The 15,162-nt window shown below is 52.1% G+C and overlaps 1 protein-coding gene across 1 annotated transcript; it reads right to left on the reverse strand.

The window, feature by feature from the left end:
- Positions 1 to 278: 278 nt before the first annotated feature.
- Positions 279 to 14,585, reverse strand: SELENOO (selenoprotein O). Its single transcript, XM_078609458.1, has 9 exons — positions 13,744 to 14,585; positions 10,287 to 10,490; positions 9,350 to 9,530; positions 5,857 to 5,987; positions 4,484 to 4,761; positions 4,114 to 4,258; positions 2,924 to 3,109; positions 2,228 to 2,387; positions 279 to 865 (listed from the first exon to the last, which is right to left on the reverse strand). Exons 1-9 carry the CDS (start codon positions 14,304 to 14,306, stop codon positions 695 to 697), a joined length of 2,019 nt encoding a protein of 672 aa, XP_078465584.1. The 5' UTR covers positions 14,307 to 14,585; the 3' UTR covers positions 279 to 694.
- Between the last annotated feature and the right edge of the window lie 577 nt (positions 14,586 to 15,162).

Consider the following 15,162-nt stretch of genomic DNA (forward strand, 5'->3'; position numbering starts at 1 on the left):
GAGTGAGTAAATGAGTGATTGAGCGCATTGCTACAGAAAACTAATTTGCAGTTAACGTAACCTGCGATTGTGAAGCCACTTTGCTCTGCCGCTGAGCAAACAACTTAATGGAGTTGGGCCCAACATCCAAACGTAGGATCGCCAAGCTTGGAAATTTGCTGGCATGGGTTCTGAGCTGCCTTGCCACTTGTCTGTGGTTCTCTGCAACTCGATGTGAAAACGGCGCAGCAATGAGATGTAATTTGCATGAATGACGACGCCATGTACACCCACACAAGTTATTGTTTGAGCGATTTTTTTAGTTCAACTAGATATACAACGTGCAGATCATTTAACTCGTATGAACAGTGAATCCCTTAAGCAACAGTTTTCCCAGTCCAGACAACCCATTTACAACCACCACTCCGGAACCCGGCACACCAACAGCACCATGCAGCAGCAGCCAGTTTACGTCTAAATTAGGGGATCGTCGCCGTGAGGAACGCTAAGAATCAGACTGAAGCGGCCCAAGATATGTGGGTTATCGCATCGGTCGTCATGGAGACGAGAGAATCCGCACGAGCGGACAGACAGTCCCCCGTCGGGCGCTCCTCACAGCATCTACTACCAGGGCCTAGGCTCGCCATCGCCTCTGCAGAGCCCCCCTGGAGCATCCACGGGGGGGGGCGCAGGAGGTCGCCAGCGAGCCAGGCAATTACGAGGATCATGTGACGCAGAGGTCAAGCGCCCAGGGGGGTGGTTTGGAGGTGTAGGAGGCGGGTGGAGCAGCGGAGAGAGCCTGCTCCGTGTCGCGGGGGGCTTTGCTCTCCTCTTCGTCGGTAGCGTCTGCATACGGTGTCTCCAGAACCCGCAGCACACTCTGCACCTGGAGCACGCAGACACCACACACAGGGGACAGTGTTGGTATAGCAGTGATTCCTCGTTTAACATGGTTGATGCGTAACTGAAAAGTACTACGTTAAGCGAGGAATTGCTGTTTTGAATCACGTTTGCACGATAAAATGTAGCTTGTGACATCCCATGGCAGGACAAGCAAATGAGATGAGTGAACGCCGTGTAAAGGATCAATCCGTGTACTGCATCACACCGCTTAACCGCGCAGGTCGAGAAAGTAGTGTGTCGTTGACGACTCGGACGCTGCGTTGTAGCGCGCCGCGTTGTAACAATGTGCGTTCCGCGTTGTGCGAAAACTCGTTGCTTGAACACGCGTTAGGCGAGGACTTGCCGTACTTCGAATTCTTCTTGTGCCGGTGCCAATCACAGGGCACGGGTGTCGTGGTGACCACCATTCCGAATCGGTGTGAGTTTGTGAATGTAAAGGTGGGAAGCGATGGCAATGCGGAGGCGCGACGTCGTTTTGATCTCGACCGTGCGTGACGCGGCAAACTGAGGATCACCAGGAAAGACGCCGGGGCCGCGTCTCGCCACTGCTGGCAGAAGGGTGCCTCCGTTAGAGCCAACTCGGAGGAGTATTTGCTCTGCTCTACCACGTTGACCAGACGTGTTGGAAGAGGTGGACAGGACCCACATTCTACCCCACCAGATGCGAGCTGCCGATTGACCAACTGGCAAAACACAATGCTGGGGCACACGGGTGGGGGGGGGGGTTTGGAATTTGAGAAACTGGTTCCATCCGCCACGCCAAGGAGATGGAATGGCACCAGTCGCCTATGGATGGCAAGTCCAGCGTGTGAACTGTGATATTGTAGGTGCAGCAGCAGCCCTCTGAGGCTACATGCAGTTGAACATCCCCACTTCATGCTGGTCCCGCCTCCACACCCCCTGTCCCCCCTGTATCCAGATGTCGTAAGTAATAAAACAATCGTGTAGAATTTGTACTGCACCACACGGCTTCCGTTCACTCTCACAGGGAATGGCTCCAGTGCTATAGGAAGGTAGCCACAAACAGCACCAGCAATTCCCCCTGGCTCTTTGCTTGGCCAATTATCTTAAGTATTTTACAAGTGAGGACGGACTGGAATGTTTCGAGAAAACCCTTGCGTGATGAGTTGGGGGGGTATACACTCAATCCCCATACAGGTGGAAGTTATCCCACTTGCTGTACTGCCATTGTACCCCCACAGCAACCTCCACGCCCACAGGTTAAGGAGGTATTTCCACAAATCTGTGTATGATCCACCAACCCTCGTGGCCCGTACACCGCAGCAACTGCACGCCGTGAGCAGCTCGGCCATCGGCGCCCGTCGGGGCCGATGGCCCCACGCACCTCTGTGAAGTTGCCCTCCTCGGCGGCCGCGATGGCCCGCTGGGCGATGTAGTTGCGCAGGACGACCCTGGGGTTGGCGGAGTCCATAGCGGCGGCAGTCTCCCTCCGCCACGACGCCGCCTCCAGCCCTGACACCTCCCGCTCCTGCAGCAGGCGGCAGCTGCTCCACCGCACGGACACACGGGTTACCCACTGGGGGTCGCCTACGGGGGTCATCCACGGGAGGTACCCGCTGGGGTCACCCATGGTGGGAGGGAGGGGGTCACAGCCGCTCCCGCAGGAGCTGCCACTCTACCACTTCACACAGCTGCTCCAGCCCATGAGGAGTAACTAGACAACGTGACCCATTTGCGTATCTAGCGGTGAGTGCTGTGGATATGATAACCCAAGATGGGACGAGGGGGTAGGAGTGTAGTCGACGAGATCCCAGAGGAGGGGCAACTGCCGATTCTGGCGACCAAAGAGAAGACCTCAGCACAGGTGGTGGTGGTGGTGGCACAGCGATATCAGGGCAGTGCTTGGAGGTCGGCGCGCAGCGACTGCGGGATCTGGGCGAGGAGGGTGTGAAACGTCGGCAGTGCGGAGGCACGACCGTGGAATCGACTCGGGGGTCACGACGACGGCCCCATCTGCGCCATGCCGCCGCGACCCCCAAGGCTCGGCCAGGAAAGTGGCCGTGGGGCGGGGGGGTGCCACCTGTAGGCGTTGAGCCACTGCGTCCAGGCGCGAGCGTCCTCCGCCTCCTTCTCCGCCGGCGTGGCGAGGCGCCAGCGCTCCGAGGCCTCGACGCAGCGCAGCTCGCGCTCCAGCCCCGAGCGGCCGCCAAACATGCGCAGCACCTGCGGGTTGGCCTGCGCGAGCGCCAGCAGCAGGGACAGCTGTCTGCTTGCTCGCACAAAGACAAAGACCCCCATCCCCGTGCATCCTTAACAGACTGTAGCAGCGAGCGCTGTGAGCGAGTAGCACCCATGGAGGCCGGCACGACGCACAAGGGGGTGGTGTAGGCAGCACTTCATTCTAGATTTGAAGCTTTTGTGATTAATAGAAATAAAATAATAAATCTATTCATGGCCACCTTTGTTTCCCCAGTGGCGATGTTCACGCACTGCATCAAGTACTCATTTGAGTGCGATTCAACCACGGGGAATCCCAGGACCGGTTCAGATAATCGTCACTGGTGTTGGCTGTGAGCGGGAATTGAACTCAGGTGGCAGGGTTCGTAGCGCAGTGTGCTAACCACTGTGTCACCACTCCCCACAACACAGTTGCCTGACACGGACAATAACAGCCAAGTGGCGGTGATGTCCCCACAGTAACTGTGCCAGGCTGAGTGCACTTTGAGGCCATGTGAAGTGTCAGGTTTGCTGGCAGGTCATGGGACAGACCCAAATGTTATGGGTTGACTGCAATGACTGACAGATGCACCACCTGTGATCCCCACTGTGCCAATTTGCTGCATTTTCGCCACCCATCACTCCACTCGTTATGAGCTTTGCTCCTTTGCCGACCCCGACACATTTGGAGTTTGCATGTTCTCCCTGTGGTCACGTGCTTTTTTCTCTGGATCCTTCGGTTTTTCTCCACATTTAGAAACATGCGGTTAGCTGATAAACATGTTCACGTGATAAGCCACTTCGTTGAGCTACCATTTGTGATAGCCAGCTAGCTTCTAAAAAAAGAGCTATATCACTCTGGGTAAAATAAAAAAAATAGTACGTTCGAGACGAGATGCAAGTCGCTTATCGCACGTAAAGCACTGCAAGACGCCGAGGTGATTGTGTCGTTGCAATTATGGAGCTCTCTGACGCCGTGTCGGTCCTCCAGTCACGTGGCCACCCGCTTGGCCCTCCGAGCCACGAGTCAGTGGAGACCCTTGGGGCTCGCACCTGGGGTCGATCCTCGGCTTGGAGGCTCTCTTCATCTCCTCCACGGTGGCGCACTGCCGGCACAGCAACGTCGCCAGCTCCTCCACGGAGCCGGCCTCGAGCGTCAGGCGACTCAGCAGGCGGAACGAGTTGGTGAAGTCGGCGCCTGTTGGGCCGCGACAGCCAAAGGGTCACCACACGAGCAGGATATCTCAACTTTTGAGCTGTAAAACTTGAACTCGCGTAACGCGGCATGCCACCGCCACACGGTAATCGCTCTCGACTCAACCCCTCGTCTCACCCCACATCTCCCCCCCCCCCCCCCCCCGTTCCATCACCCCACCACCACCCGCGCCGCCATCAAATGGCACGCCGGCCGCGCCCGCCGTACCAGTGCTCTGCATGGTCTCAAGCAGCGAGGTCACGAGGCCCGCGTCGTCGGGCTGCTCGAGGAGGCCCAGGCCGAGCTTGCGCCGCATCTTGCGCAGGTAGGCCGCCTCGTAGAGGGCGCCGTACTCGTCCAGCGCCGGGCGGCTCAGCTCGGCGGGCAGCGTCGGGGCCAGCGCCTCCGCCAACTTCTCCAGGTTCCAGCGGCACATGTCCGGCTGCTGATCATAGGCGTAGCGGCCGCCTTCGTCCGAGCCGTTGCACACGTAGTGAGGGTCGAACCTGCGTACGAGGGCGAGAGAGGGAGCGGCCAATTACTTGACTCGCAGCTGCGGCGGTGACATCGCCCGGCGGGAGCGCGTTCGCTGCCGCGGAGGTCACGGAGGTTCGCGCTTCGAGCCGGGCGGACTGCCCTGGTGATCGCTGCGGTGGGGGTGGACCGCGGAAAAAATGCGACCTGCGCAACGTCTGCTTCACGGCGGGCGTTAAGCGGTCCCGTGACGTTCGAAACGACGAGGTCGTTGTGGGCCGGCGTCACGTTTCACGTTTGCCAAATCGTACAATTTTACCCGTAAATTCAATTTGGATCACACGCAAAGTAGCAATCGCCGCCCCCTCCTCGCAGACTAACGCCCAATAGCAGGCCAGTGCTAAGTAACATTTTGCCCGCAGGGACGGCTGCTACTCGGAGTGCCCTTTTAAATGCGTTGAGATGAGTTTGTGAGTCACCGATCGCGTGTGAAGCGAGACGCCCAGCGTGAAGGAGGGTGGCTCCATCAACACAAATCACCATGATAATAATAATGATCATTGCTATTTTCATGACTCTGCTTGTTGACCCAAGAAAGTCTCATCGAGTCTCAAAATACGTTTTTCATGAGGATCCTGCCAAGTTTTTGCAGTCGGGGTACACTGCCGGTACGTAATTTGCAGGTGATTTATCAGCATTAGGATGTTTGCGTTTTGTTTTAGTGATGGGGGAAACCAGAGAACTCGGGAAATCCGTGCAGAACAGGGGGAGAACATACAAACTCTACGCGGAAAGGTAGCCAAGTCGGAAATCCAACACAGGCTCTTAATAATAAAAACAGGTGAGCGCCTGGACTAGTGAGGGCCTGCACAGGTGAGGGCCTTGACGGGTGAGAGTATGGTCAGGTGAGAGCCTGGATGGGCGCGGCCCTGGACAGGTGAATGATGCTTGAGCTGCTGCTTGAAGGTAAATGATGCTGTTTGGATGCCGCTGAATAGGTGCAGCAGTGGTGAGAGGAATTCCAGACAAGCGGTGCAGCCACGGAGAAACACTGCTCAGTCATGACGGTGCTGGTTCTGGGGACGATGGGAAGATTTCGATAGCTCGTGGCACGGGACAGCAATTACCGGTCCATAAAGCCGAAGGGGCCATAGTCGATGGTGAGGCCCAGGATGCTCATGTTGTCCGTGTTGAGCACACCGTGGCAGAACCCCACGCACTGCCACTCGGCCACCAGCTGCGCCGTGCGCTGCACCACCTTCGTCAACACAAAGACAAAGATCCCCCGTGTAGCCTTGACAGACTTGTTGGGGCAAGTGCTGTTAGTGAGCTCAGATGAAGGCCAGCACGGCACACGAGGGGGTGGGTGGCCAGCACCAGGCCTACCGCCTGTCTCCCCAGCGGCGATATTTTTACACACCGCACCAGGTAATCATTTGAGTCTGAGTGAACCTAGGGGAGGCCCAGGACCGGTTCAGATAATCGTCAGTGGTGTTGGCCATGAGTGAGAATCGAACTCGGGTCACTGGGTTCGTAGCGCAGCGCGCTAACCGCTACACCATACATATATACACATGCCCAGTGAGAATCATCTAATTCAACTCCTAAAGATACCTGCAGGAAGTAGTACAAGAATAAATTCCCGACACGCAGCCCAACCCGGAAGCCCGCACCTGGATCCGAGAATCCTCAACCAACCATTAAGATCCATCTCTCATCAACTCTCAGAATCAGCGATGAGAGTAACCTGCGCAAAGCAGCTTGTCCACCGCCCGGTCTCCTCTACCGCCACACTGCTTGTTTGACATTTTCATCATGACCCAGGATTGCCTGGGTCTCAAGACTGATTTTCAGGAAGGTCCTAGAAAAATACGTTTAGATTACTCTGGTTCTTTCGGTAAAGTCACGTATAAAGAGAAAATAATACATTAAATACTAGCATACGACGTTTCGATTACAACACAAGCAATCGTCATCAGGTATAAATGAAATAGAAACACAAATCTAGTATATTTAGAAATGTAATGTAATACAACAGAGTCGGATAACATAACAGTCAACACCCTACCTGGTTGATTACGTTCTTTCTGAGAATGCTAAATTTGAGAGAGAGATAAAACACAGAACCAGAGACTTATAGACAGACATATAAGTAGAGACAGATATCACAGAGATACATAGAGAGAGAGACGTACATGGGCACACAGAGAAACCACGTCTCTGTGTCGAGGCCTTAAATAGAGAGAGGGGGCGGGGGCGGAGAGAGAGGGAGGGGTTAGAGAAATTAGCATGTCAATGAGTGGCACGCTGCAGAGGGAGAGGGACAACAGCCGAGACACACAGAGAGGGCAGAACATAAGAACGACAAAACGAGTGGAGACAGAGAAAGTACACTAAATCAAATAAACCTAGCAAAATTTCGAAATATAATGCAATGCAACACAGAGGGTCGGTCAACACACAATTAACGCATAGCCTGGTTGATTACGTTCTTCCAAAGATTGCTAAATAAGAAGTTAAGTGTGAAATTTGTAAGATACAGACACGAAGACCGATACACAAGCAGAGAGACAACAAAAATCCAGAGAGAGAGAAAAAAAAAAACTTTAAACTTCCCCGTAGAAGTGGTTCATATTTAATTTGGAGCTTTCGTGACTGCAGGAATTACTCTTTGGTTTAGATTGTTCGGCTGCTATAACAGCTCACTGGGCTTTGTATTTTTTTTGTTAAATGCTTCACCTTTCCTACACTTTGCACCCCTGACGTGTCTTGTATTGTTTGTTGCGGTAACGTTCTGACCTGCCCCTACTGGTCATCTGTAAAAAGAGTTTTCGAGCTCATCGGATTCCTCCTGCAGTATAAATATTCTAATTCTGTCATCCCAAACGAATAATTTCTCAGGTTATTTTTCAGCATTGAGATGTTTTGGCCAATACTGGTTGCATTGGAATCGTTTTATTAGCATTGGGATGAAACCCACGCAGAACAGGGGGAGATCGTACACAGAAAAGCGCTCGAGTGGGGAATCGAACCCAGGCCTGTCTTTCTGTGAGGTGGGAATGTTACCACTGCACCACCCTGCCGCCCAAGTGATATAACAATAAATGTCGTATATAATGGATACATTTGGATGTGGGGATTGTCCAATTTACCGGTGAGCAAGGTTAAACAATTATTATTGGTAAGTTAAATGCTTGTACACGGGGAAATCTAATTAATATGCATGTCGGGTGGTGGAGAGACTCACAACACACATTGGACCACATCATCACATGTCCTCACCAAAAATGTTTTTTTTTACATTATAATACTGTATGTATATATCCTCTCAACTCTAAAACTCATCACACAAAAGGAACTCCCTACCCGCTAGCAAAGCCAAATCCCTGAGCTTAGCAACCAAAAGCATCACAAGGCCTACAGAAAAGCTCTCTTCCATTCACCGGCATCACTGCCGGAAGAGTGCCCAGGAAAACCGTGTCAAGAGCACAGGAATGGCACACATTCTGCTGCTCGTGAAACTGCAAGTCACGCAAGACTGCCCACTGTCTCCCCCCAGAGAAAAGGGTGCCTCTGTTGAACCAGCGCTCACCGATTCAGACCGGTCACTTGCTCACCGGCGCTCAGTCGTATTGTTATCGCTCTTCTTTCGCGACTGCCATGGTTACCGCTCCCGTGAACTTCACTACTCAAGATTCCTTCACCAGATTCAGTGCTTCGTCTCATCCACACTGTTCAACCACCACCATGCTGCAGGTCACTAAAACTAACTTACCCACCCACTCAATCACCCGCTCACCCACTCGCTCACCCACTCGCTCACCCACTCGCTCGCTCACCCACTCACTCACTCACCCACTCAATCACTCACCCACTCAATCACATCACCCACTCGCTCACCCACTCACTCACCCACTCACCCACTCAATAACTCACCCACTCCCTCACCCACTAAATCACTCAGTCACCCATTCACTCACCCACTAAATCACTCAGTCACCCATTCACTCACCCACTAAATCACTCAGTCACCCACTCCCTCACCCACTCAATAACTCACCCACTCCCTCACCCACTAAATCACTCAGTCACCCATTCACTCACCCACTCAATAACTCACCCACTCCCTCACCCACTAAATCACTCAGTCACCCACTCCCTCACCCACTAAATCACTCAGTCACCCACTCCCTCACCCACTAAATCACTCAGTCACCCACTCACTCACCCACTAAATCACTCAGTCACCACACCGCAGGTCACAACGCTTCTCTTTCTGCTCCTTTCCCCCGCACTGCTCCACTCTGGAATTCCTTCCCATCGTCTCTATTCCCCAAGCTCTTAAAAAAAAAATAACCTGACTCGATTCAACAAATGTACATCCTTTTATCCAACACAACTGACAGTGCACTTGTACGTTGCTGGCCGCTCGATGTTCCGGGCCATTGGTTCTGGGTTCAACAAATGTGTTAAGGAAGTCTGCGCAGAAGCAGAGAAGCCGCCGCCAACCAATTTGGCTGCTGCTGGGAGGCAAGGCAGAGCACGCACACGCGCACACGCACACGTGTGTGCGCGTGTGTGCGCAAATGTGACCGATACGACCGGAGGCCCCGCACTCACCTCTCTAAAGAACGCCGCGTACTTGTGGCTCGCGCCGTCACCATGGCCTTCGAGCAGCTCTGGGTAAAACGTGTCGATGACGTAGTCGAGCATGGTGACCTTGATGTCCTCGCGGCCGGCGCTGGGGCCCGTGCGCCCAGTGTCTTTGTCCGTCGGTTTGAAGATCTCAAACGAACCAAACCTAAAACACACGATGGGTCAGCGTTGTTGCATCGTGTTGTGGTTGTCCCACCTGATGACGATTGCTTGTGTTGCGATCGAAACGTCGTGATCTATTATTTTTTTTCTACCTACGTGACTTTACCGAAAGAACCAAAGAGTATGGATTCCTGCAGTCACGAAAGCTTCAAATCAAGCCTTCACTTTGTCTGCTAGGTTTAAAGTGGTCTTTAAGGTGGACTGCGCTAACCATAACAAACACGCCACTTCACTTTTCATGTCTCCCGCCTCTACCCTCCTCAAGATTTGCATTTTCGCTGAACTTTTTGCCCAGTAAGGCCACTCACACGCATGAAGTAATGGGGGAAATAAAATCACTTTGCCACTGTCAAAAAAAAAACACGATAAAATTTTACCAACACGAGTAGCCTGAGCAATGGCGGGAGGGAGCGGGAAGAGTGACCCAAGTTAGGGAGTCTCATGAAGCTCCTCGCTGACCGGCGTTGATAACGTAAACAAACCCCACTGGGTTGTGTTTACAACATGTCTGCAGAGGAAATCATTTTACTATTTTGAATCGCTTTGCATGATTTCTAAATATATATTTTTTAATTTAGCAATTTTTTTTGGTCCGTGCAAAAATAAGGCGGGCCGAGTGGCCCTCCGTTGCCGACATCGTCATAAAGGAGCTTCGTTAACCGAGGTAATTGCCGCGGCGACCGGGGCGGTCTGCCGGATCGCGAGCGCCCTGTCGGGCCGTGTCCCTGCGGTGTCTTGCCTGAGGAAGGAGGGCGCGATTCGCAGCACCACGCTGCACTGCTCGGGCCGGGCGTTGCCGTCGTAGTGGACGTCCCTGAGCACCGTGGTGTGCGACGTGACGCACGAGCCGGCGCGCGTGGTCGGCACGCCCAAGTGGTGCATGGCCTCGCTGCACAGGAACTCGCGCAGGCTCGAGCGCAGGACCTTGCGGCCGTCCGCGTGCCTGCAGAGTAGGGACATCGTCATCACCATCTCCTCAACGTCACCATGGTTACGTGTGTCCGCAGTGCTGACATCATCACCATCTCCTCAACGTCACCATGGTTATGTGTGTCTGCAGTGCTGACATCGTCACCACCACCTCAACGTCACCATGGTTACATGTGTCTGCAGTGCTGACATCACCATCTCAACGTCACCATGGTTACGTGTGTCTGCAGAGTGTGGACATCACCACCTCAACGTCACCATGGTTACGTGTGTCTGCAGAGTGGGGAGATCACCACCTCAACATCACCATGGTTACGTGTGTCTGCAGTGCTGATATCGTCACCACCACCTGAACATCACCATGGTTACGTGTGTCTACAGAGTGTGGACATCATCATCACCACCTCCTCAACATCACCATGGTTACATGTGTCTGCAGAGTGGGGACATCATTAGCACCTCAACTCAATTAACTGCAGAATCTAAAATGTGATTTTGACTTAATTAAATTGCAATTATTACTAAAACTGCTCTTTTCTTAAAACTAAAATCAAGTTTCATTCCCTTCACCTATTATGGATATCAGATACAACATCATTGAACGGAGTGCTTCAAATACTTGGGTTTACTGATTAATGTAAAATGTACATTCCAACTCGATATTGATCACACCTCAAAGAAAATCAAATCAAACATCGGGATTTTTTTCTACAGAAACAAACACTGTTTTCCCATGACCCCTGCAAATTTCTGAAGCTATCATTCTCCCACTTTTTGACGACTGTGACTCTGCTTACACATCAGCTACTAATGAAACATTAAGCAGATAAGCCCGCTTTATCATTTTGCCCTTCGAGTTACCCTGATTGTACCATACAGTACCCACCATTGTGACCTCCACTCAAAATCCAATCTCACATCACTTGAAGAAAGACGAATTCTACATTGGGCATTGTTCATCCACAAACTCCTTATTGGAAAATCTGCGCTATATGGTACATGCCTAATTCATTAACCCCATTGTCAAACCCAAGAAACTTAAGACGTCCATCTAATTTTCTTTTAACTATCCCTAGAACAAGAACTTGGATTAGGTGACAAAGCCTTTGCCGTTGCAACACCAACACTTTAGAACCTTGCTTCCTCCCCTAACCTCGTAAATATTCCTTTAAAACATATTCTGAAGCAGAAGATTAGTGTCAAATACAGCCAGGTTTGCAACATGTGATTTGTAACTTTGTATCATCAATAGTCACATTTTAATGTGCAATGTAATTGAGGGAATGTGTGTTGTTGTCTTGGTGTGGTCTGGGACTGTTGTTGTTTTTCTGCCTTGCCCCAAGCTTGCATTTGTTGTTGACAAATCGGCAGGAATTAATGCATTCGTACAATTAGCACTTTCAGACTGTATTAATATTTATTTGTCATTTTTAGGGATTTGCTTAAATTTTCTCTATCTCGCACTCATATATATCTAGCACAAGTTTACCGGCGATACTCGCAGAGACGCCTCGACTGGACATCCGTGAAAAAGAACTTCATGGCTCATCGGATTCTTCCGGGATAAAGATTCTGATTCCGAATTTAACAGTAAATGAACTCAGTACAATGTGAATAAGGCCGAGTGAAAAGGTAACCTGTGCTTTAAATTGTAAACATATACCGAGTGTAATGTAGCTTTAGGAGAGGAGAGAGACTGGATTAGACCGGCAGATTTCATGGTTACTTGCAGAAATTCATCGGTGTTGCTTTGTGTTCTCTCACGAGAAGTGGTTACCTGGTTCCCAGAGTAGGAAACTGATTGGCATGAGTGGGTGTACAAACCGCACGGCGGCCTAAGTCACCGCGTGGTTAATTTGCCCGCGATACCTCTGTTGAACAGAATCAGAATATGTTCTTGGTTCTTTTGGTAAAGTCACGTAGAAGGGAAATAATAAAATAATATAAATATAAAACAATAAAAAATTTCACGACGTTTCGACTGCAACACAAGCAATCATCATCAGGTGTGAAATCCACAGCAAGAAAATTAGATTTTTTTTATTGCTGTGGATTTCACACCTGGTGATGATTGCTTGTTGCAGTCGAAACGTCGTGAGAATTTTTGTATTGTTTTATATTTATATTATTTTATTATTTCCCTTCTACGTGGCTTTACCGAAAGAACCAAGAATATGAATCCCTGCAGTCACAAAAGCTTTAAATCAGAATCAGAATATGTATTTATACTGGAGGAATTCTATGACCCATGAAGCAATTTTTACCAGATGTTCAGTCGGGGCAAGGGGGTAAGAACGTCACAACCACAGCACAAAAACACGACAGTCGTGCAAAATACAATAAAGGTCAACAAATCACTCAAAAACACACAAATAAAACGAAACCATCCCATCCTACCAGGCAAAGCCCACGGAGGTATTAATTTCTTTTTCAGAAGCGACCTGGCCACAAATGACAGCTCAAAAAAGTGGCTTATCACGTGGAAATTTAAAGCAGCAAAAGCCAGCCAGGCATTCGTAAACGGTAGCGGTGCAGCCCTCAAATTGCTTGCTTTGCCAGAGCGAGCTCTAGAGGAAACTTGGTCTATTCTTTCTCGCCGACCAGACGTTTGGGAAGAGGTTGACGTACCCCCACACTTTACCACCCCACACTCGACCTGCCAATCGACTGTGGCCGTACCCATTTCTATTTGCCGAGCGGGTGAGGATTTAATCCAACTGGCTACCTCTGTATTGGATGTCCAGTGTGAGAACCATTGCACCACTGTGGCAGATTGGTTAAATGTAAAACGTGTTTAAGACATTGAATACTGTACTGTACTCAAAATGTCTTGATGATGGGATCCAGGTCAACCCTTGCTTAACAGAGGCGATTAGGTGTTGCGTATTTCTCAATGGGTTCATTTAATCTGCTGGTTAAAGGAAGGACACGGGACCGACCGATTAAGCGACCAACATCACAACGCACACGCAAGGGGCACCGTGATTTGCCCTCCCCTCTATCACTGCCCAGAAAATCCCATCAACTGATACCTCAGCCCATCACGAAATCCCATCACCTCTGGGACCCCTACCCCCCAAGTGCCCCCCCTGGCACCCCCACCCCAAGTGCCCCCCCTGGCACCCCCACCCCAAGTGCCCCCCCTGGCACCCCCACCCCAAGTGCCCCCCCTGACACCCCTACCCCCCAAGTGCCCCCCCTGGCACCCCTACCCCAAGTGCCCCCCCTGGCACCCCCACCCCAAGTGCCCCCCCCCCCCCTGGCACCTCGAATACGGCGTTGGCCCAGCGCCCTTGAGCTGCATCTCCCAACGCTGCCCGGGCCCCGCCTGCACCTCGCCGAGGTACATGGCCGCACCGTCGCCCAGCTGCCCGGCGAAGCTCCCGAACTGGTGGCCGCAGTAGCAGTGGGCGGCCGGCTGCGCCCCGGGAAGGACGCGGTTCCCCGACAGGAACTCGGCCGCCTCGGGCCGCGCCGCTTCGGCCTCGGGGTCGCGCAGGCCCAGGAGCCGCATCGCGGGCACGGAGACCGCGACCACGCGAGGCCTCTCCACGGGGCTAGGCCTCACCCGCGAGAACACGGCCCCGGGCACCTGCCGAGGCGCCGGGTCGCCGCTGGGGTCCAGCGGGAGTCGGCGCAGCGCCGAGTTGTCGAAGCGAAGCGTCTCTAAGGTGCCCCCCCCGGGGGGGCCCGTGGCGCACGCACGAGTCGCCATGGCCCAGGCTGGCGGCTGCTGCTGCGGCTGTTGTTGTTGTTGTTGTCCTCCTCGTCTCTGTCCGAGTCGTCGCCGGCGGCACGGGTCTGCGAAGAGGCGGCGAAACGCGCTCATCCACGCAGCAGAGACGACGAAGAGGAGAGGAGAGAAGGGAGAGGGAAGGAGGAGGAGGGGGTGGAGCTGATGGACTCGGCAGCTGAACGCGGCGGCAGCGGTGGTGGCGGTGGCGGGGTCACACGGGGCCGTGACCCTGGGCTGCGTGGTCCTCGGGAACCATGGCGCTTGAGTCACTCATTAATTTCGTTACTTTACCAATTTTTAATGTTGCACTTATTTACCCAGGAAAGACTCACGGAGGCTCTCTACTCTTTATTTTTCATGAGAGTGTTTGCCGATGTTTTTTTTCAGTAGGGGGCGATGTTGCTACTGCTGCTGCTGTGCGCGCTTCCAGTTGAGTAATTTGAAAGCAATTTCTCTGCTATTGGGATGTTTGGCCAAAAGCAGTCACATTTTCGCGGGTGTTCAGCTCTGTTCTACATGGGATTCCTCCGGGTTCTACTGTTTCTTCCCAGAGGGAGAACATATAAACTACACATGGAAGGCGCCAGTCAGAAATATCGAACCCAAGAGCGCCTTTGCAATGAGGTACAAGTGTTACCACTTGTACTGCCACAATGCCCCTTGTGACCCCTAGTTCTCGAGATCAGGCCGTGCGATTCATTGTGGCGACCACCTGCCACGAGATCAGACGAGATATTTCACTTGGTCACCTCAGGTCGGTACCATCTGAGGTGGCCCAACTCTCGTAAGTGGTTCTGATTCTCTATATGGCCAACAAGTGAATTAAGTGATAATAAAAAGTGGGACATCACAATAAGCAGACATTGTCTCCAAATAAAAAAAAATACACTGTAAAACATGTTTTACGCATCTCATCAGTTACAGCCTTTGGGGAGTGAATGTTTCATGA

Source organism: Lampetra planeri, chromosome 32, assembly GCF_965212315.1.
Source record: "Lampetra planeri chromosome 32, kcLamPlan1.2.h2, whole genome shotgun sequence".
Classification (NCBI taxonomy): domain Eukaryota; kingdom Metazoa; phylum Chordata; class Hyperoartia; order Petromyzontiformes; family Petromyzontidae; genus Lampetra; species Lampetra planeri.